Source organism: Anthonomus grandis, chromosome 1 (genome assembly GCF_022605725.1).
Source record: "Anthonomus grandis grandis chromosome 1, icAntGran1.3, whole genome shotgun sequence".
Classification (NCBI taxonomy): domain Eukaryota; kingdom Metazoa; phylum Arthropoda; class Insecta; order Coleoptera; family Curculionidae; genus Anthonomus; species Anthonomus grandis.
This window is the reverse complement of record NC_065546.1, coordinates 36,939,280-36,966,397: the sequence shown is the minus strand read 5'-3', so window position 1 is coordinate 36,966,397 and position 27,118 is coordinate 36,939,280. Positions and strand designations below refer to the sequence as shown.

Here is a 27,118-nt window from a genome sequence, read left to right as displayed (position 1 = left end):
CTGTGAATTAATTCTCACGTCATTCTATTACTGTCCAATGTTTGATAGTTGAAGCAAATGGTATTTTTTGTTGCGTAAGACATAATTCGCGTTAACTTTCTATTTCTATTTCGCGTAGTCTTCGATAGATCTTAGACTCTTCACTGGGCTTATCGTCAATGTCCAGCCTTCCACACCATACAACAGTACGGACTATACGTAACATTATATGAATCTTATTCTGAGATTAAAGTCAAAGCCTCGAGTTCGTAAAGACGTTTTTGAATTTATGAATGAGCGTCCTGCTTTTTCTAACTAGTATCTGCTTTTTACATCTGAAGACGAGTCTTTTTTTGCCTTAAAAATAACAGGAATTGAAGTATTATCAATAGATATAGGATTTAAGGATAAGTTGTGTTCGAGCCTTTACCTTATATTAAAGTTGGAGCACATAATAAGAATTTTAGATTTAGTGGTATTAAGTTTCAGATTAAGATTTTCTGCATATTTATGTAGACTAGTTAAATCATTATTAAAATTTTGATAGAATTGATTTATATTATAAATGTGAATTGGAATATAAACAAAAAATAAGTTTTATTACTTTGTCCATATCAGCCACGTAAATAGAGAAAAGTAACGGCGATACTATAGAGCCTTGAGGCCTTGAGGAACTCCCTGGTTAAAAGGTGTAAATTCTGAGTAATGCTTTTCAGACTGCCGAACCACCATAACACAACTTTCTCTATTACGCAAATAATCCTTAAAAAAATTAACACTGCTCCCTGAAATACCAATATATTTTAATTTCGCCAATAACATATCATGGTTAGTGGTGTCAAAAGCCCTACTTAAGTCCAATAAGGCCATACATGTAGGCTGGCCATCCTCCTCATTTACCCTAATATCATTTAAAATACCCACCAAACTTGTAGACGTGCTAAAGTTTTTCCTGAAACCGGATTGACAATCGGGGATAATTTTATGAATATCAGCAAAATTTGAAATTTGATTAAAAATATATTTTTCCAGAATTTTAGATAATGTCGGTAGAATACTAATTGGTCTGAGATCTTTATGCTCTTTTGGATTTGAATTTTTTGGAATGGGTTTAATGATTGCCTTTTCCACACATTTGGAGACTTTTGTTGAAGAATAGATCCGTGAATAATATGCAATAAAGGGCTTGCAAAGCAAAAAGGCAAAAATCAATTTTATATCTTTTATAGAAATACAATCGATTCCCGTTGCATTTGATTTAATAATCGAGATTATTTTAATTATATTGTCTTGGTTCAAAGGCTGGAAATTAAGTTTTATATTATTTATGGTGTTATTTTGATACAATACATTTTTTACTTGCAATATCAGGTAGGGTGGAAACAGTATTAAAGAAATTCCCAATATCTATTGGATTTGATATGTTAGTAGGTAGATCGTTTTGAAATTTTTCAAAACGATCATTACCAAATCATTACTGCATATTATATAATCAGTAAGGGTACCATCAACCAGTATTCATGTTAATTCTTCTTGGTTCTGTAATACGCTGTGAAATATTAAAATACTCCAAAATAAGTTTTAATCTATTTAAATATGTATTTTGTTTTAAAAAATCAATATTGAAGTCGCCTGTTATAATTACATAATCAAAATTTAAAGTTATCCTAAAAAGATCCGCCAAGTTATCTAAAAAAGCTGGTATGCTATTGGCAGGTGCACTATATATCGTAATAAGTCCGAAAGATCGTGACCTACCGATAGGTTTCCCATAAAATTACCTACCAAATCCTGCATGATATTTTAATTATCCGATACGCGCACACTTCTGAGATCATTAGCCATAATCTATACAATTAATTTTAGTTTTATCCCCCCGTATGAATGTATTAACCCGTTTTTTCCCAAGTTTAAATAAATTAAAATTACCTGTTATGCCCGAGTTTTGCAAAACTTTTAAAATTATATTTTTAGAAAAAAATCAAATTAACTTATTATATTTTTCTGTGAAAATGTGTTTTTTTGTTTCTAAATATTTTTTTTTTATTTTTTAAATTGATGTTCCATTTTTGGAACACTGGGAACACATGGGTGCATTAAAACCAACTTTAATTTTTATGAACAAAAGTCAAGTTTAATTTAAAAAATCATAAAATAATTATTAAGCGGACACATGATAGTCTTTAAAACAAGCCTCATGTAAATTGAGGTTACATATCTCACACATCTTAGTCGAGTTTTTGTGACATAGGGCGCACCTATATTCTGTTTTGTGGCTGGAATAATCCAATGATTCAAACCATCGTACCTAATTTGATTATGGTTCCGAGCCTCTAACGGCTTTGATGTTTTAGGGCGTCCTCCAGTTGAAATAGGCCTTCCATATTTTCTTAAATATACCTGCACCACTTCTCTTCGAAACTTTAAAAAATCCACTTTTTCGCCATTTGGTTGAAGTCTGTAATATTGACAGGCGTTATGCATGCACGAGTCCAAGCAAAATGCGAAAAGACTCTACCACCATTTCTTGGAACGAACCCCAATTCTATAGTTGTGTATATTTTGATCCATTCGGTCCACTTCACCCATATATTTATTGTATTGCCCGATTACAAAAGGCTGAGGAACCAGACATTTTTTTTCTCACTGGAAATCCACCGACTAACTTGACCAACGGATGACAATGCATCAGCGTTAACCGGTCCTGTAGGCGTATATTACAGCAATCATCTTAAAACTTACCTCAACAGCTTCCTTTGAATAAATCTTCAATTTATACACATTATTCGATACTTCTTTATATTGCACAGTGTCAGGAAATTCCATGGTATAAATGTTTTCTTTTACACAACAAAAATTAGCACGTGCATTGGAAAAACCCTGTCCTCTATCGGGAGGACAGATAACTGTTTGCTACTTCTCTTAAGTGATCGACGACGTTTCCATCTGTGTCGTCGGTTCCATATCGTTCACTCTTCGGCAAACTTCGAATGGACGGTTTGGCGGTAACATAGAATAATGCTGCCGAAAGACTGATAATATTTTGTAATTGGTGTGCTGACAAATTTCGACATTTTCACAATTTTGCCAACGAAGTTTTGTGATCGGATGAGGCCTTTACAGTGTGGCCCAAATTGGGTGTACATGTATGGATATGTTGGAAACTATAAGAGATAGAAAATTGGTTAAATAAGGAAAGTTGTAGGGGATTTAGTTACCAATTACGTGCCGCTTTCAGAACGATTTTATCTTTTTCCGATTTTGAAATATATGGAAAAAATCAAAAAGTTGCTTTTTTGAAAAAAGGCTGTATTTTTTTTATTTCAACGTATTTTTAAAATCTGTAAAAACATTATTTGGACAACTTTTTAAGGACAACGCATACCTGAATTCAGTTTTTGTTTTCGACGTTTCGGTTCTGAGATTCCATCCTCAACTTCTTTTTTTCTTATGGCGGCCATTTAGTTTTTTTGCTAAATTAAAAAGATCTTTTTTGTCCCTTTAAAATAATATATAACACTTTATGAAAATATTTTATGTTTAAATCAAAAAATTAAATAGGTTATTTTTCGCTGAGTTGGCCATGACTTTAATTGGCATTTTGTCGTACACACAATTATTATTAACTTACTAACTTATACTTTTACATCATATCTAAATAAAACAATTAACTACTTGTAACAATAATATTAAATTAAACTATTCAAAATGACGGCCATTTTTGTTAAAACATTTTTTACATTTCTTTAAGACACTTCTAGTTACCTTGCGCAGGGTGTTTTTATTTATATTATTTAAGACATTCCGAACCCTGTCCTCTTGTTTTTCCGGAGTTGTAGGAGGTTCAAACTCGTAAACTTTATTTTTAATATATCCCTAAAGATGTAAATCTAGGGGTGTATATCTGGACACCTAGCTGGCCAATTAACAGCACCCCGGTTCGCGATAAGTTTGTTGTTAAATGCTTGCGTTAACAAGTTTTGAACGTCCCGAGTATTATGCCGGGACACCCGTCCTGTTGAAACCACACATCACTCCATATTTGTTCTTCAGGTATTATAGCTCTCACGGCAGGTAATATCTGCTCTTTCAAAAGATTTAAATATCTTTGACCTGTCAGTATTTGGTGATAAATAAAGGGTCCAATAAGGCGATTGTCTAAAAACAATTATAGCATTTTACTTGAAAATAATTTTGTGGAGTGGGTAATTAACTTACCATACATACCACACCATATATTAAATCCAAATCTTATTTGTAGCCTACGTTTAGCCACTTCATGAGGATTCTCAGTAGCCCAAAAATGACGATTATGCCTGTTGAATACTCCGCAGTTGCTAAAAAACGTCTCGTCAGTCCAAACAATTTTCCTGCTGAAATTAGGTGTTTCTTGACATTGCCTTACAAACCAGTTTGAAAATTCTAATCGTCTTGAGTAGTCTGTATCCCTTAAACCTTGAACAATAGTAGGCTTTTATGGACGATATATTTTTTAAGGACTCTTTGAATTGTAGTCCTTGTTATATTCATATGAGTTGCAGCTTTTCGAGTCGATGTTTTCTGGTTCGCAATAAAATGGTCTAAAATGTTTTCATCGCGAGCTTCACTGTTCCTTTAATAATTTTCTGGCGTTGGTATTTCAAAACTTCCATGATCCAACATTCTAAGGTTCATGACAAGCATAGCCCATTCGCCTCCCATTCGGATCTCCGGGCGGAGGCTGGTCGGGGGGATCCATCAAACGTACCAAAAAGCCTAAAAATCAATTTCTGCAACATCAGAGGCCTAAACACCAATATTAATGCAGTACACCAACACCTGCAATCAAATTAGCCTCACATTCTGGCATTGGCAGAAACAAAGGTGAAACCTTCAACAACATATGTTCACCTCATTTATCCTGGATACGATCTACACACCCGATTTCGACTTTGGATTCAACTTTGGATTGGCAGTATTTGTCAAGAACGATTTGAGTTGCCAGCGGGAGGAAACGCTTGAACCTGCGGACTTCGACGTCATGTGGTTCAAAATAATAGCCAGTGGTGCCACGAAATTTATCTGCTGTATCTACAGACCACCAAGCGACACCCAATATAGACGGCTCTTTTTGAATCTGGTTGATTGCATAAACCATCTGCAAATTGACTACCCAAGCGCAGAACTCATCGTCATGGGTGATTTTAACGTTCACAATATCAACTGGCTGCGCTTCTGCAACAAGAACGACGATGAAGGACGAGAAGCTGAGCTATTTGCCACCATATGCGGGCTTACGCAGCTTGTAGAGGAACCTACCAGAATCCCCGATCGAGACGGCGAGTTCGCGAGTCTCCTAGATCTTGTCTTGGCGTCAGACCCTGACTCGTACACTGTATCAGTACATGCCCCCCTAGGAACATCGAACCACAAATTGATCAGCAGAGTGGAACCATCTTCGGGAATTTTATCGCTCATTCCCTTGGAAAGAAGTCTGCTTTAGAACCAATAACATCTCAGAATGTGCAAACATTACAGAGGCGATCTTGGCAGGAATGGAAGCTTATACCTCTTTTTCTACTAAAATGCGGATGAAACAACAAGCAATGGTTCAACCTGAATTGCAAAAAGGCAGTAAACACTAAAAACGCAGCATATCGCAAATGGCGTCAACATCCTTCCATCGAAAATCGGAGGAACTTTTTAGCCTCCAGAAATAGCTGCAAGCGAATTATTGATGAATGCAAAGAGAGTCACAACAACAGGATCAAAAACAAACTGCTAAGCTGCCCAAATGGAACAAGATCTTTCTGGTCGGTATCGAAAGCCGGTATCAAGGATTTGCTAAGTCGGCCTTGCCACCCCTAACAGCAGATGATGGTTCTATCGCGGTAACAACAAGGGAAAAAGCCAACTTACTGGGTAAACTCTTCGCGTCCAATTCTACTCTGCACTTGCAAGGCAAAACACCGCCATATTTGCCAAGGGTGAATTCATCGATAGGAGAAATTTCGTTTCCCCAACGAATTATAAATAAAATTCTTAAAAGCGTAGACACCAACAAAGCTTCTGGACCCGATGGAATTCCAGCCCTAATACTAAAACGTTGTGCAGACGAATTGACTCCTCCCTTATGTAGACTGTTCACGGTATCGTATAAGCATGGCCAATTTCCAACAAGCTGGAAAACTGCTCGAGTGCAAGCTGTACCCAAAAAGGGTAGAAAGACGATGCCCTCCAATTACCGCTTGATTGCACTAGTTCCAGTAATATCGAAGATTATAGAGAAAGCAGTAAACCAACAACTGTTAAGATATCTGAAATCATCTGGACTAATCAGCGATCATCAATACGGCTTCCGAAAACTTAGATCCACCGGCGATCTTCTGGCTTACGTCACACACTTGTGGACGGAGGCCATGGAGAAGCACGGCGAGTCCCGCTCAGTCGCTCTTGACATTTCCACGGCATTTGACAGAGTGTGGTATGAGGGACTACTAACCAAGCTCTCCTCAATCGGCATACAAAACTCATTATTGAATTGGATCAAAAGTTTTCTTGAACAACGAACAATCCAAGTAGCCGTCGATGGATACCTCTCCGACAAATTTAACATTAACGCTGGAGTCCCTCAAGGGTGCATTCTATCCCCCACCCTTTTCTTGATATATATCAACGATTTGCTAGGAACCACTGTCAATCCAATCTACAGCTTTGCGGACGACAGCACACTTATTTCCACATAAGTCCGCCAAACCAACGACAGCCGCAAGTTCTCAGAACCTTAGGCAGCAACAAGTAGCTTCAACCAACAACGATATTAGAGCAATCTTGGAGTGGGGCGGTAACAATCTGGTCAATTTTAACGCTAAAAAAACGCAGGCTGCAGTATTTACGATGAAGACTAACATTGGTGACCCGGAGCTGGTTATGGCAGGGAAAACATTGCCAATGAAATCATCTTTACATCTTCTAGTATTGCTCGCATGTCTGGAGCTCTGCACCTAAGCATAGTTTAAACCTGCTGGATTCTATACAGAAGAGAGCTATTCGTCTTATCGATAAACCAGAGCTGACAAAGAGTCTGGATAGTCTGAAGCACAGGAGAAAGGTGGCTGATCTCTGTTTATTCTACCGTTATTATCACGGTAAGTGCTCCTCTGAGCTGGCAGGCCTGATTCCACCCAGGGCTGTTCCGACAAGAAGGACGCGTCTAGCAGTTGCGGCTCATCAACATCGAGTCCACCTGCCTACCCCAAGGACGTCGCTGTATCGGGACTCATTTATCTGGAGAACATCTTCTTTGTGGAACGGGCTTCCATCTCACATATAACCTACGCATAAAACCTACAGTGATTTAAGATAAATGCCCACAAATATCTTCGCACAAGCACCACTCCAAGAGTGACATCCTCTAATGCTTGTGTTTACTATAAAAAAAAAAAAAAATAGCGAATAATCTTGGACCTGGCAGTTGTCTCTCAGGATACAGTTCCAAATATCTGGCAATTGCAAGATTCGCATTCCTATTACATGTAATATAACATTCCAATATGTCAAATTTTTCTTCACTGGTATGTCGCATGGCGATTTTTGGAAGTTACAATTTTAAACAAAACTCACTAAAAACAAACGAAAAGAACTAGATACGAAAAAACTATTTAAGACTAACAAGAACAAGAACATGAAATGAACAAGATAGGAACTACTAAACAAGATCAAAAGTGAAATTAAATAAATAATATTTTGCAGAATTGTCAGTAAATGACGCTAAGTCATTGAACAATAATAATTGTTTATACGAGAAATTGCCTCTGTAGTCATGGCCTCCGCATTCGTGGCCAACTCCGCGAAAAATGAACTTTGTAACTTTTTGACATAAGAATGAAATATTTTCATAAAGTGTTATACATCATTTTAAAGGGAAAAATAAGATCTTTTTAATTTAGCAAAAAACAAAATGGCCGCCATAAGAAAAAAAGAAGTTGAGGATGGAATCGTGGTCGATAAAATCGTTCTGAAAGCGGCACTTAATTGGTAACTAAATGCCCTACAACTTTCCCTATTAACCAATTTTCTATCTCTTATAGTTTCCAAGATATCCATACATGTACACCCAATTTAGGCCACACTGTATATACAATTTCCACATTTAATCACTTCAACATTATATTCCTTGACATTATGATTTCCGCTATATTTAACACACACCTTATTTTGCTGATATTCTTTGGACTTATAACCATATCATAACTTATACTATTATATTTTAAACTTATACACTCATTACGCTTTTTTATTCTTGTCATAATTCACATAAGTTACCCTGCGGGATATACACGGTATACGGGCTCCGGGAACCTTCCATAATAATAACAAAATAAAAAGAAAATACACATATTGGGCCCCGGCAGGCCCTTAATAACAGTGGAAATTAACTCCCCGGGACGAGTTTCCCAACCTATTTCAAGATGCCGTCAATTTATTACGGTGGCATTCGGCAAAAGGGCACCCCCGGCCCTAAGTTATTCCCATTTTTTCCTGGAAAGAAACACAAAATCCTTCAAGACAACATCAATGAGTGCTTTTCTAACCAAGTAATAAAGGAACATTAAAATGACAAAACTGCCGGACAAAATGATTATTTCTCTGCGAAATTCCTGCAGAAGATTTTACTCAGCAGTAGAAGCAGTGTTAATTTAATTCTGAAAGTAATTGAATTACTCTCTGCAGGAAATAAGGAAAATTAAGCCAAGAATGTCTCTACAAGGTCAAAAAGTCCTATTATAACAGGGCTGACGTTTATCAAGGGAGTGCTTTACACTTCTTTATGTATAGAATTTCTAAATAAAAATAAAGAAATGTTCTAAATAAACGTAGAAAGGTTGTGCGTTAAAAAAAGGGAAAATTGATTTCAGTCTATTTGAACAAACTAAAGTAACCTCTCTAACAGTCCCTAATGGCCCTTAAAATGTCACTGACTCGTTTGGCGAACCTATTAAAGGGTTGTCGGTCAGACAGTATTCTGTTCTTGATCGCTCCAGTCAGTTACCTTATTTTAAATATAGATTTCTCTATTTGCCCACCTAGTTATCTGTTTTTGATGGGAATGTTTGTTCTGTTTAGATATATAATCAATATGTTTTTTTAAAGGAAAAATGGACGATCGAAAACATTCCACTAGTGGCCTGACCATTGATCGAGCAGCCTTTTTGATACTTCGAGTAAAAAAGGCTTTTAAAAGGAAGAAATTGCAGAGAAAAGAGAAGGAAAAGGCGTAAGTATTACTTTACAAGGTGTTAATTAGATTAATAAGGCTTTTAAATAAATATTTTTAAGGGTTTAAAAAATTACACCTTTAAAAAATCGAATATGTTAATTTATTGGGCTCACTGTATTTGTTTCCTTCTATTTTTCCTATTGACAGATAATTGAACTTAAAAACTTGATTTTTACTATCCCTAGTTCTTGCTATAACTGCTAAGATTAAATTAGATTTATAGTAACATTATTACCGAAAATTAAACTAATTTTAACAGCAAATTTCAGTGCCGATTAAGCCCAACAGTTAGTAAATACGAACTGCCCACATCCAATTGAATGCAATCCATAACCACAAAGGCACTCTGCATTCTGGAATAATTAGCGTTGTAGTAGTGTGATTTGTAGAACTAATATTGACAAGAGAACAAAGGTAAAGGAAGCAACGGGGCTTGCCAATGTCTAAAGTTTGTACAATAAAATATTTTTTAAGTAGAGTAAAATAAGAAGTACTAACTTTTTCACAAAAAAGAGTTAATCTAGTAATAAAATTCTTCTCTGAAATACCTTAAAAATACAAAAAAAAATTATAAGTTGTATTATGAAATACTTCAGTGATGGCCCCTTATTTAAAATGTTTACAATAAAAAATGCCTTAGAACGTTAAAAGGCTAGAATTAGTAAACAACAACTTTGTTTGAGTTCAACATGTGCACAGGGGCAAGGCGGGTGTTTTGAAAGAGAAAAAAAATTATTAACATTCTTATTCCTAAAACCGCTTCTTATTCCTAACACCGCAGGCAAAAGCTAATGTCATCTTGACAAACGGCTTTGTGTTCACATTCGGCATTTGTGAAGTTCGGTGTTTTTTTTTTCCTTTAGTTTTGCTCGAAAAAGAAAAAAGTTGAGGCATTTCAGTGTTTTTGTGAACTGTTCGTGAAAAAAAAACAATAACATGGCATTGATTATATTATTGTCTATTATTTATTTGTTTATTGGTTATTGTTTTTTTTGTGCCATGTTATTGTTTTTTATTATAAAATATGTGGGTTATCTCCGATTTAAATTTCATTTGTCAGTACTTAGCAGGTCATCTAGCTATAAGGTCTGATGATGCTTTATTAGAGAAACATGTAACCTGATTGACACATAAAAAGATGAGACTTGGACTTTTTTATTTTTTTCTCTGGAAGTTGATGCTACTGCGTATGGTGTTTTTATTGAAAAAGAAGGAATGAATATCGGCTGTGACCGCTGTATAGTCTTCAACGAGTATGGAATTCGGAGGTGCTTTAGATGTTGTCGGTATGGTTATTTACCTAAGGATTGTAAAGAGAACAAAGTATGTGCTAAGTGTTGTGGAAACCATGATATTAAAGAATGTAATGTAAATTTTGTAAACGATTGGAGGCCTAAAGATGTTGTTGTGAGTGAGACTCATATAACACCTGATGTCGAACCATGCAAGCTGGACATAGATGGATACAAGTTGGAACAGTGTACCAGTAATAACAGTAGAACAGGGGGAGTTATGGCTTTGATAAGATCTGATATTAGATATAAAATGAAAAGTGTCCTTTTTGTTAATTGTTGTGTCTGGTTATTGTCCTTGGAATTGTCTGTGTGTAGTGTGAAGTATTTGTGTTCAGTGTTGTATCATCCACCAAATATGACGCCAATTTGTTTAACTTCCTCGAAGAATATTTGAATGAAGAAAGCAGTTTTAATGGTACTAACATTATTGTTGGCGATTTTAATTTTGATCTGCTTAAACACACCTTTTATGGCAATAAAATGAAAATAAAATCTTATATATTCAAAAGGATTCACACAAATAGTGAAAGAGCCCACCAGAATAGTTCATACAAGCCAAACTCTAATTGATTTTATTATTACAAATGATAAGCAATTGGCACATAAGGTACATCTGACCACTCAATTATATCTATTTTATTTAATCAGGAAGAAAAACCACCTGTTGATACCGTGATTTATCAAAGATCTTTTAAAAATTATAATTCTAATCGTTTACAGGAAAAGCTGCTTGCTATTGACTGGAACAAGGAAAGCTCTGATGTAAATTTACTGGCTGACTCTATGATTGGGAGTATTGAGACGATCTTAGACCAAATGTGCCCTAAAGTCAAGATTAACCAAAATCAAAAATATGTGGATAAAAAATAGATAACGTCTGACATTAAAAACCTTATGCATGAAAGGGATATTTTATACAAAAGGGCTGTTCTTTATAAGAGTGAGGGTGCCTGGGATGAGTATAAGGCAAAAAGAAATATTATTGTTAATAAAATTGGAGTAGAGAAGGAAAAATTTTAAACCCTAAGGAATAATGGAAAAATCTTAAGACTTTACTACCTGATAAAAGGCAAACAGTGCCCAATCAAATAAACTTTGAAGGAGAACTGGTAAATCAAGAAGTGGTTTTTGTACAAAAATTTAATAAATATTTTGTAGATAGTAGTATCGACAGTATCATTTAAAATATTCCACAGTCTCCAAATATGATAACTCATTTTACCACGGCCAGGGCCCCTGAACCTAATTGTTAGCTGTAAATGGAACAAACTCACCCGCTCGACAATTCAGAGTTTTTATATAACCATATATGGTCATACGCTGTGGATGATCTATTTCTCGTGTCAACCGGCCAATCATCGGACGAATCTCGCCTATGTGCTCGCTGGTGGGGCTAAAAACGGTTACGACGGGGATTTACCGAAGTCGCTTTTGTTTTGTTGTGGTGCATAAGCAGAGAAAAACAAACCACCGAGAAGCGACAAAACCCGCATTTACCGTTGATTTTCTGGGGTCCAATTTTGGTGCCCTTGAGCGGGCTTAAATGACTAGCGCTACATATAAAGTAACGGAGAAAAATCGTTTTGGCAATTTAATAGTTCCGTACACGGAGAGAAATACGACAATTAATAGATTAAAAATTTTATTGGGAATTTGAAATGAAAACTATTACATTATTTTACTGTTGGTATAGTGAAGTTACCTAAACTATACCGGGTGACACAGGAAAAAGGGAACACGCAACAACTTTTTTATTTTTCAAGATAAACAAATGTATGAAAAAATATACTGGGTGTCCCATTTAAAATAAGAAAGTTTTTGTCATTTCCGGTTCAACCGGAAGTGATAAAAAAACAATTGAATACGTCAAAATATGCCTTTATAACCATTCTATTAATATACCAAATTTCATTTGTTTATTTTGAAAAATAAAAAAGTTATTGCGTGTTCCCTTTTTCCTGTGTCACCCGGTATAGTGCCAACTATAAAAATTACCATTTAGGATAAATAATGAAAAAACAAAAAATCTTCTAAAAAAACTTTCATTTTTTGAGGAAATAATATTGGCTCATTGTATAATGAAACACAAAAATACATTGGCAATAATTAAATTAAACCTAGGTACATTTATACATTCCGCAAAATTTTTAGTTTTCAAACATTTTTATCTTTATTTGTTTTTAAGACCCTTTTATTATATTTAATGGTGTAAAATATTTTCAATATTTTCAACCTATTTTCAACCATAAAAAATTTTAAGATAAAGGTTTTTGGAAAATGTGCACAAGGGTATTCATAATTAATAGTTTTCATTATGTTAAATAAATTGTTAGTTATTCCCTAGTTTATGCACATTTTCTCAAAATTACAATTGAATATTTCCTTTAATTTAAATATATATTATGAAATAAACCCTTCTGGCGGAGATTGTAAGCCACCAAAATTACATATACTGGAATTATAAGCCTTAAAATGAAGAAATAATCTATTTATATCAATTTCATCACACATTTTGCCGAAATTGGTGCAGGTATCACAGTTAATATGAACTTCAAGTGCTCTTTTCATAATATAGCCACAAACATACCGAAAGTCATTTTCTGTGGGAATATGGTCGGCCTTATAACCAGAGAAAAACAAACCACCTGAACCACCAAAAAAACCACCACACGTGGTTTGTTTTTCTCTGATATTACCGGACTAACCGACGGCTGGCAGGGGACCGGCAATAAGACAGGTATACCAAATAAGCTCGCACATGCGTAAGAAAAATCGGTCCCCGCTTTGTCCCTTCTCGGTGGTTTGTTTTTCTCTGGCATAAGCAATATGTATTTTATATAATTTGTAGTCTAGTTTAAGTTTAGTTGTTGAGCTTGTCTTTAATTTTGTACTGCCGAACGGGTTAATTTTAATTATAATCCTTAGAATATTATAACCTCATACAGTCCACTCATTCAATAATAAACTATTAACTTAAAGCAGTGCATTATTTAAACCAAACCTCATAATAATTTTGCGATATCGACAAGTAATTTTGCGTCGATCGCAAAAAAGTGGTCCGCCCCAGCACTAATAAGATCTTTTCCGAGTTTAAAAAAATTTCAATGAAAAGAATGAAAGAAATTCTAAAAAACCTGAAAAACGTGGGAGGAGGTGGTATATCCAAGGCTGTGCTGTTTGATGTATCTTATGCTGTAGGTGACTGTCTCTTAAATATTATAAACACTTCTTTAAGCAACGGTATGTTTCCAGAATCCTGACAACTGTCTACTGTTATTCCTGTTACAAAAGTACAAAATACCGTTAATCACAATGAATTCAGACCCATTAACACCGTACCTGTCTATGAAAACCTCCTTGAGGTTTGTGTAAAAGAGCAACTTCTTGTTTTTTGCAACCAAAAGTCAATAATCGTTTCCAATTAATCAGGTTTCCGTCAGAATCACTCTTGTGAATCTGTGGTTGTCGATATTTGTGATAATTTTCTCAGAGCCATTGACAGTGATAACTATGTTTTAGCCGTATTTTTAGATTTTTAAAGAGCTTTTGAAACTATTGATAGGAATATTTTAATTCAAAAATTAGAAATATTAGGAATTAAGGGTACAGTCTTAAACTGGTTTAAATCTTATCTATTTAACAGAGTCCAACGTGTTAAGTATGTTAGTTGTCTGTCTGGTGTTCTTGATGTTATGTTTGGTGTACCGCAAGGCACATTAGGTCCATTATTGTTTACACTATATATTAATGACATGGTTAAAATACTTAGGGACTATTTTGGACGCAAGCCTAAAGTTTTATGCGCATGCTAATTACATCAGGAGGAAAGTTTTCAAAGAAAGTTGGATTTATAGCACGCATAGGAAAAAATCTATTAATGCACACAAAACTAATGCTTTATAATGCTTTTGCCCTTCCCCATCTGCAATTCTATTCGACATTAAAATGTAATTTACCCCAATATATAATAAACCAGTTTGAAATAATACAAAATAGAGCTATGAGACTGATCCTTAAATGTAATCGTTATACACAAGTTGTGTCTATGTTAAACGTCCTAGGTATGTTGTCTGTGAACCAAAGAATTATGTTTAATGTTTATGTATTTATTTTTAAATTAAAACATCGTCTGCTACCAGACTATATCTGTGATAAATTGACAATTTTTAGCGATGTTCACAATTATCATACTCGCAACCGAACAGAGAACTCAGTTGCTCAAGTCAATATTATATAGGGGCTTAATAAAATTCAATAGGTTACTGGCTAGTCTTAAATCCTGTGATAGTTTTAACGTGTTTAAAAGGCTCTTGAGAAAATTTGTTCTAGAGATTTAGTATATGTCTTTTTTATCTTTATTCTGTGTTATGAATTTTATATTCTGTGTTATATTATTACACGTTTTATTTTATAGGTTTAAATTATTTACACGTCATTTTAAGTTTTATTTATTATTTATTTACGTTTAGCTTAAGATTTTATTTGTATGATTTTATTTTTACATTGTATACGTTTGTTTTTCTTACCTTTTTTTTATATTCCCACTCATATGTGAATATATAATCTTAAACATATTTATTTGCCAACAATATTCGTACCTTATACCAGCACTATTATTGTAATATTATCCTTAATTTTTGGATTTGTTTTGGTTTTTAATTTTAGTTTATTATTTAATATTATATTAAATGCCTATGTATTTTATTTTTATGTAGCAGATTATGCTAAATAAAAAAAGATTATTATTATAAAAAATTTTTATGATATTATAAAGTATGTTTTTTTGCCATTTCTACATAAACATTTGGCATCATTGCATCAGAGATGTTGCAAGCAAACAAACTGCCCATAGTTCCACGGCAATGCTAATTTTAGCCTTTCATGTTCTAAGAAAAATGCCTAGAAGTTTTTTTTCAAGAAAAGATCATTTTTACTAAATACTGCGATAAAAAATATTAATTTATCAAAAATACAAAAAAATTAAAGTATTTTTTATTTTGCGAAGTATTTTACTTATGTTTCTGATTTGTCCATTAACCAGATGAAGTCTCCACTTAAAAATTATTTTTGCAATAAATTCTTTGATGAAAAGGAAATCTCAGATGCTATTAAAAAACTTAAGGGAAATAAATCTATAGGACTCCCTGATTATGTTATTAAGAGCTGCAATGATATATTGGTAAAACCTCTTATTCATTTTTTTAAACTTAGTCTACAATCTTCAATATATCCAAAAGTTTGGCGTTAAGGCATAGTAATAGCATTATTCAAAAAAGCTGCCAAGATTGATGCAAGAAATTATCGTCAAGATACGATTCTTAATGCCATCTTAAAAGTTTCTGAATTGATCTTATTCAATAGACTGTATGATGAAGTCAAGTTCAACGTATCTGAGCACAGCACCAACATGGATTTAGATATAAATCCATGTTGGTGCTGTGTCAACATTGCTGCAACGGTGCTGGAAGTCAACATTGACCAATCTTATAAAGTTTTGTCAGTTTGTTCACGATGCTCTAAATGAAACAAGTAGATGTTATTTATACTGATATGGAGAAGGCAGTCAATAAAGCAGAGCAATATTATAGAGTCTCTCTATGAAAACAACGTCACTATTAACTTAATTTTTTTATTTCAATTATATTTATCAAATAGGCGACAATTTGTTAAAGTCCTTTAATAACCTTTAATAACCTGTGCACTGCAAGGGATAACTCTGAAGCTTTACTCTTTGAGGATGATTTTAAGTTATACATGGGAATTGAGTCTGTGGAGGACTGCTCATGTCTGCAGAGAAACTTTGATAGTGTTGTAGACTGGTGTATTAAAAATGCCCTCCTCTTCAATAAAGAAAAATGTTCAACTGTGTCTATAACTCTAAATCATGATATTGTAGAATATTGTTACAATATTAATGGTTCTTCTCTTCAGAAACGTACACATGAAAGGGATTTGGGTCTTGGGGTTGATTGCAATCAAGCTTTTATGAACCAAATAGTTAAAATGGTAAATGAGGCATACAAACAATAACAAATGGTTCCATAACCATTTGTTTTTGTTTTTTGTTGCATTTAAATGTACATATTTTTCTTCATATATATTGGTGTCTGTAATTGGTCATCGGACTGTTGATACTTAATAAATAAATAAAGAAATAGAATATCAAGTATAATTTAAAGTAAATAGAAGAAAAACTCCTTATTATTAAGGTATTTGACGTGCTGTTAATAACAGCTCAACATCCGTTTGTCATGCTCCGAATTAAATTGCCACTGTCGTTTTGCTCAATTTGTAACCATTGCTCTTGCATACACTTCAGCAACTTTTTCAATAATAACTTTTTCAATAATAAGGCAATACTTGAAATACTTTTACCAAATTTTGTAGCGCGTAGATGAACAAGAGTTTTCAGAATTTTATTTCGATTTTCGTTTGATATTAAAAACTTCAATGTGAACGAGCTTAGTTTGAAAACCTGCCGAAACCCCAGCCCAAACCATCAAAGTATACTTTAATTTATTATAATAATTAAATTTAATTATAAAAGTATAATTTAATTTATCTTTGAAAAACAATCCTTAGAATATGGTGTATCTCAAGGGCATTTGTCAGTATGAGTATCAAAACTATCTTATTTGCTGATGACACAACATTTTACATATCTTTGTTTCTTACATTCTTCAGAAATCCAATACCTTGGCGACATGGACTGGTAACAAAAACTTTGTCAATAGTTTTTGACAAATCGCTTGTCCTCAAATAGTTCAAGATCTGAAAGCATAAATTTCACTCTACATAAAAACGCACAATCCAGGAGACATCTTGTTAACCTGTTAAAAAAAACCAAAACAGCTTTTTCTTATTAGAAATCTTGGTCAGGGAAGCACTTCTTCTATAAAATCAACTTCGATTCCCAGTTAACTTATGTCAGTCTTTCATAGGACCTCTTATTTATATTTGTTGTGTCAAGCCGAGAAAATATTTACAGATTATCTCTGGGTTAGGTTATAGGGTAGAATGTTGGTTATGATAGAATAAAATATTCTTACTAATAAACCCTTGCTAATTACAAGTTCTCGTAAAATCATCTATATTTTGATTTTTATAGATGGTTGTACCTATTGATATGATGTTGTACCATTAATGTGGAAACATTGTACATGGAAGGAAAGTAAGACTTGTAATAGTAAAAATAGAAAGAAAATAAAAGTGTTTTTAACTGAATTTGTTAAGTATATACAAGCAAAAATTTAAATGAAGATCATCATTTTCATGGTATTAGAATTTATAAGATTCAGGTTTACGTTTAGATTTATAAGATTCAAGATTATCAGAATAATAAAACAAATATTTTAAAGTGCATCCCAAGTTAATTGAAACTTTGTTTCATTTTAGGTGAGGATTACTTTCTTTTATAAATTTTAACGAAATTCTTAAAGTAGGAGACAAGAAAACTCACAGATCTAACGCATCTTAAATTCTTAACTAAATGTAACTTTCTATTTTGTATTTGTAAAAATAACCTATCAAAAACTTTAATTGTTTTGTTTCCCTACAATTGGCACAACTGAATAGGGCGGGTTTACACTCCGCGTGCAATTGCACGTGTACATATACGACAAGTGGTATTTCTTGTCTTGTCTTCTTGTAATGGCTCCTGCTTCTTTCGGGCAATTTGCCAGCTTAATCAAGTGATTCGGGAAAACCGTCGGGTATGTACCCTATTCCCCAAATCTAAACTTTATACAGAAAATAAATCGATCACTTTCACAAAAGTAAATTTCTCAATTCACGTTGTCGCTTTCCCCACAATGCATCCGGCATCATCCGGCCTGGCTACCGGCGTGAATGAATAGGTTCAGCCACCAACGGCCGGGGGTAGGAAAGGGTCTAGGGAAAGGATACGAGGAATTGGAAAGGACAAAGAACTACCACGTGTTGACTGGGTGAAGGATTTCCTTCAGTGCATGGCCTTTCGGAACCTTCTTAATAACGTCTAATGAACAGCAGTGCAAATTGTTTGCGTCAGTGCAAACTTTTTGTTATTCTTGTATAATGGAGAACTGACCACAATTTGTTTTCTTAGATAAAAAATTATTCGCTTGATCTGATATTGACTTACGAAATGTTAAATTTAAAAAAGAAAAAAATCTTGTTAATTTGTTTTGGATGCTCGCCAATCGATCAATGTAAAATTTCATAAGATTCCATATAATACTACCAAAGTTCAACTTACCAAGAATAAATTTATTAAATAAAAACTTAATAGCTCGAGAACTAGAAAACTTTTTCCATTTACGAAAAATATAACTCAACCATTTAGAGTATTCTATGACTATTAGATCAATATGAAAGTCAAACATCAATTTAGAGGCTAATGTAATTCCTAAGTCGCATACGTACGGCACTTTAGGTAAGCAAATATCATTAATTTTATATTGAAATTTAATTTGATTTTTATTTTTTGAGAAGGTTATTCTTTAAAAACTTGTATTAAAAAAAAAGGTTATTTTAATAACAGTAGCCTCGTAGATCAATTTTAAGGCAATCGGCGATGCTAAATATCATATAGTAGATTTTTAGATCACAATCGTTAAATAAGATTTTATATTAATTTTGTATATTTTAGCATTTTTCTCGGTCTTTAGTATCAATTAAATCAATCGAAAATAGTTAGGTAATTTATTTATACACTAACACAATCATTCATGACTACTAGAGAAACCTATTTTTACTGTATTTATTTACAACTATTTAAATTTCGCGCCAATATTCTAGAGTTTACTTCACTGAACTTAGCATACGTTAAAATACAAATATGCCCAGCCAATGAGAGCGCTTCGGCATCCGCGAGGGCGTGGTATGCGAACCGCCAAATTCAAAATAGGAAATTTTCAATGTATGTAGAGTTTTTCTATTCATATTTATATTTAATTAGGTTTTTATGATGCGTATATATTTTAGATGAAGAAAAGTGCAATATGCATTAAAAACATTTAATAAGAAGATATTTTAGCTATTATTAGTAAATGGATTATTGATTTTTTTTTTAATATTTACAGCGTGTGATCAATTATTATGTTAAAAATATTTTATAAATACTTGCCAAATTTGGTTTTTATAGCAAATTATCTCTTTTATTGACGAAATTTGTTAATCATTTGGTTTAGCGGTACGTGTAAGCGCAATGTATGAATTATTTAATTATTATTGTTAGTTAAATATTAAAAATGGGGTGATACGAAATTGAATTGGTGTGTAAAGCTGATAAATTAATTGGTTAATAGGTGGATGAGCGGATAAATAAAAAAGTTAGAAAATAAAAATAAATGGCAATTAAATTTTTTAACAATATACAGTGAACATTTTAAAGTTCGTATTTTTACATATCTTTATGTCATAATTCTAATATGCACCTTAGTAATATAATAATTGTCAATAGTTATTTGAAAGTATAATATTATTTTAATTATTTTAAATTACCCACTACCACTATACATATTCTATACATTATACTTTAGTGGTTGATATAAAGTATATATATGGTTGGAAAAAAAAGCTGGATAAAGGGTAAATATGACTAAAAAGTCAAAGTATAAGAATAGAAAACAAAAAAAAAACGTAGAAATTATATTTTAACTTTGTTTATTTCAAATAATAAAAATCTATAAATTTATTTGTTATTTAAATATAATAATTTATGGTATTTTTAATATCAACAACCTCAAAATTAAATGCAAAGAGGCTAAATGTATTAATCTGGTATATAGTATGAAGACTGGCACTTCTTTAGCTTCTTTGTCATCTCTGCTGGTCATGTATACACAGCCTAAACCATTCAATAGTTTTTTTTGTAGTAACATGAAAAAAAATTACTGCTCTGTATACATTTTAATTAATAAATATATACTCACAGAGGACCTTCCCCCTCGTTCCATGTCAATTTCAAGTTAATCCAATTAGTTTTTCTGCACCCTAAAAAATATTACAAACATAGCAAAGAAAATGTAATAGAAAATGATTAGTTGAATATTAACATACAAAATAAGCTAACATTTTAGTCTTAAAATAAAAGATATAAAAATAGTTATACAGAAACCAACACCTATGACGTCTTAAAATTTGTTTTTACAATTTGAAACCTACACCAAATTAAGCCTTACAAAAACTATACCTAGTTATGTATATGATCTCTTACATAAAATTTGTATTTACAATTTGAAACCTGCACCAAAACCTTACAAAAAATATACTTAGTTATATTATACTGATTCTACAACACAAAATACCATATAAAATACCACATTCTATTTTTGTTAATTTCACAGCTATACAAACAAAAAAATAGCTACAATTTAAATATTATCTAGCCATTAAATACACAAAGAAATCTAGCTTATTTTTTATTTGGATAGTACATTTGTTTTTCAATTTTTCTTTTCTTTTCAATGCCCTGAGAATTTTCTTCCTCCACCTCTTTATTTTTAAATTTGTTGATTACAGCCATAAATCTGGAAAATGCATTTTTATCTAAACTTCTACCATAGCTACAAATTTCTTGCATCCTCCTGATAATTGATTTGGCTAGTTGTGGGTTGATCAACAAACAAAACATTATCCTCTTCCTCTTCACTCACAGTTGGGGAACCTACAACAAACTCGCTCCCCTGCTCAAAAATGGCTACAGCAAGTATATGCTTACAAAGTACTGTTTTGACAGATTTTCTGGACACTCACATCTGTATTTATGAAAACATATTTTACAGATGTTACAGTTTGTCAATATTATACTTCCTTATCAAATATGCAAGGTCTCCTCTTGTTAGTAGGTTTAGTCTTTGTATTGTGTTGTTCTGAATTTTCCTAGCATTTTGAATTATCCTTTTGTTTGTCACTCCTGCAGTCAATTGCCCAACTACAATATTTTCTTCAGCCTTGGACAACCGTTTTGTTCTTAACTCATCTGCATATCCTACATGAGTTTTCACAAATTTTACAGCAACTGATCCTATAGGTATTAAAATTATGAATGAATGTAACTACCTATATAAAAAATAATGAAAGATTATTACCGCTTGTTAAAACTTTTACTAAAATCCTTGAGGGACATGTTCTTGGAATGCGAAAGCTTTCCCCAGACTTCTCACTTTGCATGCGCTATTAAATCCGAAAAGTTAACACAACAAAACATACTTATGTATGTTTGATAATGATAACTAAGACTTTGTACAACCTCTCATATCGCTCCTGTTGCAATTGAAAAAAATATGTGTTCTTCCCTATTCTTAAACTTGTTTCGGATCTGACAAGCATAATCTACTTCCCTATTATCTTGTGCCCTCCAAGATGTGAATTCTTCAAAATTCCTAAAATTTAAAATTGATTCTTTGACAGTTATATGGTAAATATCAAGCAAATGTTTGTTTAAAGAGTTAAAATATGAAAATGTCTGGATATCATTAGTACACATTGGACATATAATGTGTTTTATTTGTTCCTTCCCAACAAATTCAGGGTGAAACTGTTTCCAATGCCTGTTTCTGGTAGATGTGCTTGAAAATTCCTTATCACAAACTTCACAGATTGCATTTTGTTGACTGCAAAATAAATAATTATTCAAATTAGAACTAAAAAAATTATATGTATCTTACCTTAGTGATGCCATAATTGTCTAACAGACAGCAATAGATAAGTGCAAATATTGGTTTAAGTGGAAGGAAATTATGCACTAAGAAACACTGGCAAGTTTATTGAAAGGTAATGAAACTCAAAATTGTTTGTTTTTGAGCCCAAAACCAGCACATATATGGATTGTATAGATAATGGAGAAAACACTCAACACTATACACTATGAATTTTCACTCAAATAGTCGCAAAGTTGATATAATTGTTGATAATTAAATCAATTATTAGGAAGCAAGCAAAGCAAATAAAATCTGCAATATAGGTTAAGTTAAACAAAACCAATCCGTTGATTTTCAATTTCCTTAGCTAATCGGCAACGAAATTTGACGTATGAACTTTCACGAAAGGATCAGCAGTGCTGCTCCACTCTCAATTTCTCTGATTGGCTGGGCATATTTGTATTTTAACGTATGCTACTGAACTTACTATCGGCGATGCAGCCTTTTATATATTCGGCCTCTACACGTCATGCGGTGTGCTACTTGTCATTCGGAAATAACGGAGGATCAGCTAGTTTCTCGGTGTTAGCAATATCGGTACAATATAATAAAAAACAGGGATTCTTATAAAGGGAGCCCTGTGGAACCTCAGATGATGGAATAAAATACTCACAGCAAAATCCTTAAAGTGAGACGTATGATGTATCTTTTTTTAATATAAGATGCCACCCACTCCGATTTCTGCAAGTCAATCCAGGAGGATATTATGACTAATCTTGTCAATTGCTTTAATAATATTAGTGTAGATGGCTTCGACCTGAGACCGGTTATCCATATACTTATGAAGATACTTAGTGACAATAAAAAGGTTAGTATCAATAGATCTTCCCTTGCAAAAGCCATGATCTAGACCAGAAATATTTTCTAAAAGATTAAAAAATTAATTATAAGCAAAATTAACTTTTTAAGTAATATTTCAGTAATGTCTTTCTTGTTACACCTGCTTGGATATTGGGACAATTATCGCAGTTTTTCCTTTGTGATGGGAATTCCCCTTTTTTCAATGAAAGATTATAAATATGTGTGTGGGGCTACTAAACTTTTTTTTTACATTTAATAATACATATAATTTGATAGAGTGAGACTATCAAGATCGATATTATTATTTGAACAGGCAAATTCTTTTTTCTTAACAGATTTTTAAACAGATTAATTAGTTATATCTTAACCCACGTTAGCTGTCTCGTTTTTTGATAAAATTTTAACTAACTCACTTAATTAGATATTGAACTTACACATTGCTTTTTAATTAAAGCAAAAATTCCAAAATTTTAACATTGGTACGTATATCTCATTCTATTCTTAGAATGTAATTTCTAATATAAAATTCTATTTCTTTTATTGTCTTCGTAGTTATTTAAAAAAAAACTATAATCATGTGGTTTTTTGTATATACGCCATTTTTATGAATTTTGCTTTTTTTATTATTCTTTTCGTATTAGGACCAGAAAATGTAGGAAAATTCTTTTTTTTTAATATGTTGGTATTTTTTTTATTACATTATAAATGACAGTGTAAAATTTATCAATACAGATTTGCAAAGCTATACCTTTAAACTTGTTTGCCAGTTTACTATAATAAATGTTATCATTAAAAGTCAGTTTATTCTGAAATCGTACAAACATTAAATACACGGATGAATGGGCTTATTAGGCACTAAAGAGCTTGTGGTATATTCCAAAAAATTAAATAAGTGACATTTAATTTTTTGGTATATAGCAGGTTAGGACCCGAAACCAGCAATTATGATGAAAAAAGAGTAAGAAAAACAATACCAGAGATCGAACAACAGCCAGGAACATTACCCACTTACACTAGTTTTCGTTTAGTTAGTCCCTAAGATATAATTGCGTTTTCTCTGATAAATACAAGTAAAAAAAGAGAATCGCGAAAAAGATGCAAAACAGCGATATTCAGAGGTGCTATACAAAACTGAGCTTGGAGAATCCTAGTAAAAGAGAAAAACAAAATCTACAGCTATAGCTAAAATTGCTGAAAAAAAGTTGCAATAGGTGAACTTTTACTGCGACGACTTTTATTCCGCCTGCTAGGAAGATGGGTAAGCTGTTCTGTCTGTCAGGAATAGACACACATTTCGTGTGCGGGAATCGATGAAGTACTCTCCTATTCTTGAATTTTGGCAATAATCTTCTGAAAGTGTTTCGTGTAACTTCACACAGGCAAAGCTCTTTTAGTGCTATTGTTGGAACCTTTGGTGTAACACTCAAATTACGAGACACTTTTCAGCATCTTCGGAAGAAGATGAGGTGAGAAGAGGAGAGTAAAATAAAGAGTTTTGATCAGTGGTAAAATTGTCTCGTAATTTAATTAAAGCTGTTTTGTTGGTCTCTCTCAAGGTTATTTTTTTTTATTGTCATATTTGAACACCGGCTGTGGTTCTTGCCTATTTTAAGAATAGGGACTTCTCTCTATTTTGTTATGTAAATCCATGTCTTTATTTCAGGAAGAAGAAGCTGGAATTAAACCGGCGAAACGTCACACTGAACTAATAGTATTTTAGTTCTATTCTTAAGTTCCGACGAACCCTAACTTTTTACAAAAAAGTTAATTTAAGTAGACGAAACTTACTATAATGTTGATTATAAGTTGCAAGCAAATGTAGCGGATGTTCATACCAACCTGTGTTATACGAACAGCTCGTAATTGTCAAGATTTCACCAAAAACTATATTGAATACTTTGGTCGAATACACTTGAAGAACTTAAACGTATTTGGCATATTACCATAAAATTCCTCTTAAATACCCTAAAAATACCCTAAGTGCCACAGTACCACTGATTAAATATTACATTTTTATAATATTTAAATGGAATAATAAAGCACCTAAACTGACATAACTGATAGTTCTGGACATTGTGATGCTTAAATGCCAAAAATTAGAATTTCTTAAAACTAAAATAAAAACAAGTCAGCAGTAAGCTCTTAAAAAGTAATGATAAATAATTGAAAACCGTTTTCCTTTTTTTCTAAATAATTTGGAGTCTAAAATCTTTAAAAGTAAAAAAAGAACCTTTTCAACTAACTATATTTTCAAAACCGATGCATCAAAATAAGATTTTGGAACCTTAAAATTCCCTTAAAAAATAAAAAATTAATAAATAAAGTTTTACACAATATTTAAATATTTATCATTATACAGTGTGTTGCCCAATAGTATGTCATAGTGTGATTAAAAAAACTGTACTGAAATACTTTGTTCGCTTCTTCTGCCTATTTCACCGCAGTACATTTATATCACGTTTAAATAGAATAATGAATACGCCGAAACTCCTTGAAAGTCCCGAAAATTGTCATGTTTGAGTTTACGAACGAACATCCCAAATTTACATAATATTTGACTGCAGAAAGAAGTTCAGCTGTTGGCAAATGGGAATTCGAGATTTTGAGGTACAAATGATACTCAAAACGTATTTTAGCTTAAAGTTGATTCAGCTCTAAGAAGTTTTTTGGCATACGATATTATACTAATAAAAACGTTTATCAATATGCACCAATTATGAAAATCGGGTCAATTATGGCCCATGCATGATCCGCAATACTGTAAAATAGCAGGACAGGCACAGTTCGACGTTTCGCATGAATACAAATGGGAAAAATTTACATAAATGCTTGTTAGTGGTGTTTTCATCATTTTCGCGTTGATGGAGCGTGGCATACGATCGTAATAAACGGTTCGGCCCTTTGCTATTTTCGCTTAAATAGGGGCTTGTAATGTGTTTTATTATGACAATTGGAAAAGTACCGATGAAAATAAATCAAATAAAGTTCATTTGATGAATCTATCTTCTGTATTCCGCACTGAATTATACTTTAAGTATAAACTCTCTGTTCGAAAGTTACACAATAACACAGAGAAAATTGTGTTTTTTTTAAAGCGGAATACAGTCTAGCATGCCCTTGCTAAAAGGGTTTTTTATAATAAAAGTAAAAAGAAGTTTATGCTATGGGTTTCATGCTAATGGGAGAATGTTTTTTTAAGCATTTATACGAGTCACGGTCTAGGTTTCATATAAAATGGGCAAGCAAAATAAAGTTAAATATATATTTCATTGTGGGGAATAAGCTGTTTCTAATACTAGTTTTATAACTCACAATTTTGTGATAATAAATTATGTTCTACATTTGTATTTTTTTGTGTAGTATATAATTTAATAATAATTTAGATGAGTTGTATGCACGTTTGAAGTACAAACACCCTTTTATATTGATAAAATCAGTTAACTTAAGTGCCGCAATGAATAATCGATTAAATCTAAATTTGTAAATAAATAATTTATTACTTTAAGGATAAACTGTACAAATGAGTAACAAGGAAGAACAGATATTTTAATATTGTGTGCAACTAGTTTTTTGTTTATGTATATATTTTATAGTCTGAAGATAATACGATTAAGGCACCAAAACGTCACAATTTAAAAATATCATATTATTTTTAGTCCCTTAAATTTAACTTTATTTTATTTTTTTCTTGTTGTGTTTGGATCCACGCAATATCTTTATCTTTTTGCAATTTTTTAAAAGACTGGCCAAATTTTTTTTTTATTATAATTTACTTGTTTTCTTATACCTGCGCGATAAGCAACTTATTCAAAAAAAAATACACGGTTTTTGTCAAAATTGATCATTTTTTCCAACTAATGTTCTGTTTTTAAGAAATGTATTTTCTTTAATAAAATTTCAATTTTTCGTATTTTTCAAAATTCTCAAATATGCATTTTTCTAAATAAATTCAGCATTTTTGCCAAAAATACTGTAACGATCTTAAGAGTCACGTATTTACCGGCTCTTCTCCGACGGATCATCGCCTCGATCATCGCCTAGCCCTAGACCCAAGCCTTGAGACATCTTGGAAGATATGTGAAAGGTTAGAGAAATTCCAG

General features: G+C 32.5%; 1 protein-coding gene across 2 annotated transcripts in view; it reads left to right on the top strand.

The window, feature by feature from the left end:
* LOC126738206 (ankyrin repeat and fibronectin type-III domain-containing protein 1) overlaps positions 1-27,118 on the top strand; it is a 495,291-nt gene that overhangs the window by 9,389 nt on the left and 458,784 nt on the right. For both annotated transcript variants that reach the window (XM_050443423.1, XM_050443433.1), the window contains exon 2: positions 9,112-9,235. In XM_050443423.1, coding sequence (XP_050299380.1) covers positions 9,117-9,235 — 119 coding nt within the window. In that variant the 5' untranslated portion in view covers positions 9,112-9,116. The remainder of the gene's footprint in view (positions 1-9,111; positions 9,236-27,118) is intronic.